Below are 6,000 nucleotides of genomic sequence, written 5' to 3' on the forward strand. Positions count from 1 at the left end.
AGCCTACAAATCTACACACTTCACTCAGCTGATACATTGTACAGTTCAGGGCAGCGCCAAACATTTTATACCTGTCAGAGGCTAACAGGGCAGGAGGGTCTGCCAGGGCAGTGCCATCTGTAGAGCAGGCAGTGAGCCTGGGAGCTGCCCAGGGTACAGCCTTCCACTGCCATCGTCTTGCTCACCCTCCTTTTCTGTCATTCCCTCTGTCACAAGACTTCAAAGCACACACCTGCTTTTTAAAATGTATTTTGAATAATGGAGATTAAAAAGCCTACCTACTTAGTTACCCAGAAGAAAAAAAAAACACCACCACAAAAGCTGTCTCTTTATTTTAACCACCAAAAGTCAAATTAACACAGCCATGTCTTGAGAGAAAGCAGCCAGCTCAATTGTTTGTGTAAAGGTAAGCAGAATCAGCAACAACTGGGAAAGGTATTGTTCACACCAAGATTTCAGCTCTGGCAAGTGTTATGTTTGCTGTGGCTGCTCCAGAATGAAGAACAGAGTGGCCTATTTCCTACTTGACTCCTGCATCCCATTATTCCTTGCAGGCTCCTGACTAATCATCAGAGGTTATCTTTTCAGCTTGTTGACTTGTCCAAACATCCTCCTGCAGGTGAGCTGACATCCTGGGGAAGCTACTGAAACACTCTGTAGTGGCTTGGACTGCCAGGAGGAATTTTCCTGATGAGTAAAGTGAAATAATTGAGGCAAACACAACAAATAAACAGAATTTCCAGTCCTTGCTTCATCCTAAAAATTGCCTCCCATGCGATAAGGAGATATAGGAAGTGAAACAGCTAAGCACAACTGTGACCAAAGCAGCAGCAAGAAATGTAATAAGGAGAGGCAAGATACGAAACAAAAATCACACTTCCCTAACCAGGACTGGAAAAATTGCATAAATGTGAACAAAGGTCCAAAAAAAGTTAGCAAAAGATGACACTGAGGGACTACAAACACACCAAAAATATCGTAATAGATTTCCCAGCTACATAAAGAGCTAAAAACTTAACAATGACAACTGAATTGCAATCATGAGGCCTACATCAGTATTCCCCCTCTCAGACACTGATCCTGGGTCTGTGTACACTGAAATAAACCACTAGACTGCCTATCTAGAGACCCCTATTGTCTAGCCCTTCAGGACTACAAAGATATTAATTAATAAGTTTTGTAAACTCAGAGGCCTAATTTGGGTACATGCCTAAAGCAGGTGATACCACCAGAGCTCAGAGCACACAAACACAACCAAAGCAGATGGAAGCTGCAGGTGCTCAGGCAGGGCATGCAAATGTCACACCAACTAGGATATCAGGCAGTGATAGGACTAGGGGGAATGGAATGCAGCTGGAGACGGGGAGATTCACAGTATCACACTATAACTAAGGTTGGAAGACACCTCGAGGATCATCGAGTCCAACCTATAACCTATAAACACAGACCCCATGACTAGACCATGGCACCAAGTGCCACGTCCAATCCCCTCTTGAATGCCTCCAGGGATGGTGACTCCACCACCTCCCTGGGCAGCACATTCCAATGATGAACAACTCGCTCAGTGAAGAACTTTCTCCTCACCTCGAGTCTAAACCTCCCCTGGCGCAGCTTGAGACTGTGTCCTCTTGTTCTGGTGCTGGTTGCCTGGGAGAAGAGACCAACCCCCTCCCGGCTACAACCACCTTTCAGGTAGTTGTAGAGGGCAATGAGGTCTCCCCCGAGCCTTCTCTTCTCCAGGCTAAACAATCCCAGCTCCCTCAGCCTCTCCTCACAGGGCTTGTGTTCAAGGCCTCTCACCAGCCTTGTTGCCCTTCAGACTGGATGTGAGGAGGAGGTTCTTCACCATGAGAGTGGTGAAGCCCTAGAATGGGTTGTCCAGGGAGGTGGTTGAGGCCCCATCCCTAGAGGTGTTTAAGCCCAGGCTGGATGAGGCTCTGGCCAGCCTGATCTAGTGCGGGGTGTCCCTGCCCATGGCAGGGGGGTTGGAACGAGATGATCCTTGTGGTCCCTTCCAACCCTGACTGATTCTAACATTGTGTTCAAATCTGAATGGCTATTAAAAATAAATTAATTAATTCATTCATTAACGATAACCTTCCAGCTTTCGCAGAAATCAATCAGCTCTCTAGAAACGGGCCCGAACGGCTGGAAAAGGCCAAACTGAGCTGCTACTTTGCTCAAGAACTGCTTTTATGCCCAAGCTATTCAGAGAGATCTAAGCAATGCAGCCACTTTTTTTTACAAGCACTTTATCCAAGAGCTTGCCAGGCTCCGTATAAACACATTTTACTATTTCATAAAGTTTATGTGCCAAGTTTTTGAAACGTGAAGTGACAGGCTCTCCGTGGAATCTCTGCAGAGCTACGAGCTTCTTTATTGCCTGCAGCCTCCTGAGACTGTAAATTGTCTGTAAGAAGCCACTAGCCAGATTTCTTTTCTTTTATACAGGAGTGCCTTGCAAAACTGAAAGACTGAAGGCAGTCTCTACGATCAGCCAAAGAAGAATTCCTTATCATGAGGCTCAAAATCCCCCTGTGATCAGCACGCTGTAAATACAAATCGCTGCTGGGTTTCTGTTGCCAATGCTGGGAAACGTTTCTCTCCCTCCTCAAGGACACCTTAAAGCTAAGAACTAATGCTAAATGTCCTCCACCCCATGAAGATATTTCAGGTATTTTCATAAGGAACTCATCTCAACTCAACAATTTAGCTTATTTTTTTTTTCCTAACTTGTTCACACCTTACATTCACCCAAGGTCCTGAAGTCATACACAGTACCACAGTATCGCCAAGGTTGGAAAAGACCTCGAGGATCGAGTCCAACCTGTCACCACAGACCCATGACTAAACCATGGCACCAAGTGCCACGTCCAATCTCCTCTTGAACACCTCCAGGGATGGGGACTCCACCACCTCCCTGGGCAGCACATTCCAATGACTAATGACTTTCACTGTGAAGAACTTTCTCCTCACCTCCAGCCTAAACTTCCCCTGGTGCAGCTTGAGACTGTGTCCTCTTGTTCTGGTGCTGGTTGCCTGGGAGAAGAGACCAACCCCTTCCTGGCAACAACCACCCTTCAGGTAGTTGTAGAGGGCAATGAGGTCACCCCTGAGCCTCCTCTTCTCCAGGCTAAACAATCCCAGCTCCCTCAGCCTCTCCTCACAGGGCTGTGCTCAAGGCCTCTCCCCAGCCTTGTTGCCCTTCTCTGGACACGTTCAAGTGTCTCAATGTCCTTCTTAAACTGAGGGGCCCAGAACTGGACACAGTACTCAAGGTGCGGCCTAATGAATGCAGAGTACAGGGGCACAATGACCTCCCTGCTCCTGCTGGCCACACAGGTGTCCCTGCCCATGGCAGGGGGGTTGGAACTAGATGATCCTTGTGGTGCCTTCCAGCCCTGACTGATACTATGAAAACAGAGAACTCCAAAGATCTGCCTCTTTCATGCTATTCTTGCAAGCAATAATTTAGGGATTACCATATCAAAAACCACATTTAGCCAGCATTTTGGGTGGATTTACTACCCCTTCCTCTCATGTATAGATGGTATTAATAAATAATTAACAAATACCTAAAATGTTTACAAACCCAAACACATGACCACTACACCCACAAATATTAGAAGAGCTGAGTGGCAGCTGCAATACACCAAGGGGCTTTAACACTTCTATTTTCCAAAGTTGGCCATTCTCTAGTGTTCTAAGGTTGCAGAACAACCCAGTCAGAATCAGAGCTCCCTTCCCAGCATCTGACCTACCACCTAATTACTGTGCTGCCTTCTCTGTTATCAATCACTTCGACACTACATCCTTTTAGATTTCTTCAAGACACACATGAATGCAATTTACCCCTACATAAAAATCCCTGGACTTCTCCATGAACCTGCAGCCTTCCATAAAGCACTTTCAAAACTTCATTTTGAAAATTGCTATTTATCCCCATCCAGTTTTGGGTGGGATTTTTTTCTTTTTCAAAGTTTCGGTTGCCTAGGATGGAGGCTATTACTCTTTGGCTTTCTGCTAGAATGCTGTCACCTCTGACCTGCACATGTATTTTAATCTAACTCTACAGTATTCCAAGACAGTTCTACAAATGCAGTCTGTGTTTGTGCACTCTTCACACACCCCTGTGAAAAAGCACTTGATGGTTCCTCCAGAAGAAAAGGGTTGCATTTGGAACCTGCACCCTGGAGCCTTACCCAGGCCTCAGGACTGCTCCTCTCCAACAGCTGCACCCCACCTAAAGCAATTCTGAGCTGTTTGCCATCGTTTCTCAAGCACAGTACAGTGACAACGGCATCCGCAGGACACGCATCCCATGGTGCCAGCTGTCTTTACACCAGGGAAAAGAAAGAAGGCCTGCTTTAGCAAGATACATGGGTTTCACGGCCGAATGGCCTCTCTGGATGTAGCCAGCAGACAGGTATCAGGAGGCAAGGTCAGGCATGGAGCTTTCGCATGGGAAACGAGGCCCGATGCAGACACACCTCCCGCACACCCCTGCGCTGGCACTGACAGAAGCTGCCAGCCCTGCCAGCGAGGAGCCTGCCGGACACGCCACCAAGCCAAGCCTGCCCGGCTCTGTGTTCAGCCCCCGTGCACCGGGGTTGGGGCCAGACCAGGGGCCACCACATTCCCCGGGGGTTTCCTGGCCCCCTCGGGTGCATCGGCCTGAACGGGAGAGCTGTGAGAGGCGGTCGGTAGCCAGGTGCTGCTCGCATCCAACTCGCTCCGTCTCCAATCCTCTGCAAGTTCTCGGAGCAGCATGTCAAAGCACGACTGCAGTCACACAAAGGGTGAAAGCGATGACCTGAAACCCGGTACGGAAAGCAAAGGCGATCCCAACGACACAGCCTGCTGACACAGCAGCCCTCGCCCGCTGCGCCGGTGGAGGGGGCAGCGCGGGACGCGCCACCGGGGCCTCGGCCGCGATCGTCACCGCCGGCGGCGGAGCGCCGCCGCGTCCCACGGCCGCCAGGACGGCGGGCACGGCGGGAGACCGCCACAGCGGGGCGGCGGGCGCTGCCACCGGGCAGAGACGGGCGGTCGGGCTCGTCTGCCCCTCACGCCACGCCGGGGCTCGCCGAGCGCCGACCCGCGCTTACACAGGCACCGCACCGCAGGGCCGCGGACCGCCCCCGCCGCAGGGCCGAGGCGCCGGGGCCCGCTCCCGGCGCGGGCTGAGGGCTGCCTGGGCGGACTCCGCGCTCCGGCCCCCGCCGGCTGCCAGAAACTTTCCGGAGAGAGGAGGGCGGGGGGAGGGGGGTGGAGGGGGGCCCAGCCGGCCGTTGGCGGCGGGGCCCGGCGGCGCGGCGCGGCCCTTACCCGTCCTTGCGGCGGGCCTTGTAGACGTGCCCGTAGGTGCCTCTGCCCACTTTGCAGCCCTCATACTCGAACAGGTCCTCCACCCGCTCGCGCTCGGCCGCCAGCTTCGACTTGAACTCGTAGTCCATGTCTCGCCCATGGGCGGGGAGGGACGGGCAAGGGACGCGACGGCCGGATCAGCACCCCCGGCTGGCGGAGCCCCCTCCCGGCGCCGCCATTTCCGGGGCTCGGCGGGGGGCGGCGGGCGGGCGAGCAGAGGGGGGTGAGGGGGGCGGTTTGTTTTTGTTTTGGTTTGGGGCTTTTTGGCGGGGGAGGGGGTGCGCTCCGCCGCCACCCGCTTCAACTCGGCTCCTCGCCGCGCGGCGCGGGGGATGCCGGGAGTCGTAGTGCGGCTGCGGGAGACAGCCCCGGCACCACGGGCTGGACATGGTGGCGGCAAAACTACAACTCCCGGTATGCCCCGGGCCGCTCCGGCCAGGCGGCGTCGGCGCACTTGGCTCCCCGGAGGCACTGAGTGTTTCAGCGGCCGCTGGGAACTTGCTGACTCTTCACATTGCGGGCAGAGACGGGAGCGGCGAGCGCAGCCGGGCTTGACGCCTCTCGCTGGGCCGGAGGGAGGGAGGCCGCACGCCTCACCGCAACCAGGGCCGCACCACGCATAGCCCCAAGCCG

The 6,000-nt window shown here is 53.3% G+C and overlaps 1 protein-coding gene across 2 annotated transcripts in view; it reads right to left on the reverse strand.

Moving 5' to 3' along the window:
- Window positions 1-5,703, reverse strand: part of CDK19 (cyclin dependent kinase 19) — a 93,320-nt gene extending 87,617 nt beyond the window's left edge. The window contains exon 1 of one of the 2 annotated variants that reach the window (XR_010990029.1): window positions 5,329-5,703. Coding sequence is in view for 1 of the 2 variants with exons in the window: in XM_068160533.1 (XP_068016634.1) it covers window positions 5,329-5,456 (128 nt within the window). In the remaining variant the exon portion in view is untranslated. The remainder of the gene's footprint in view (window positions 1-5,328) is intronic. The other variant, XM_068160533.1, reaches the window with a different exon arrangement.
- Window positions 5,704-6,000: the final 297 nt, after the last annotated feature.

This window comes from Melanerpes formicivorus, unplaced genomic scaffold (assembly GCF_026170545.1).
Source record: "Melanerpes formicivorus ecotype bairdi unplaced genomic scaffold, bMelFor1.0.p_v2 SCAF_50, whole genome shotgun sequence".
NCBI classification, from domain to species: Eukaryota; Metazoa; Chordata; class Aves; order Piciformes; family Picidae; genus Melanerpes; species Melanerpes formicivorus.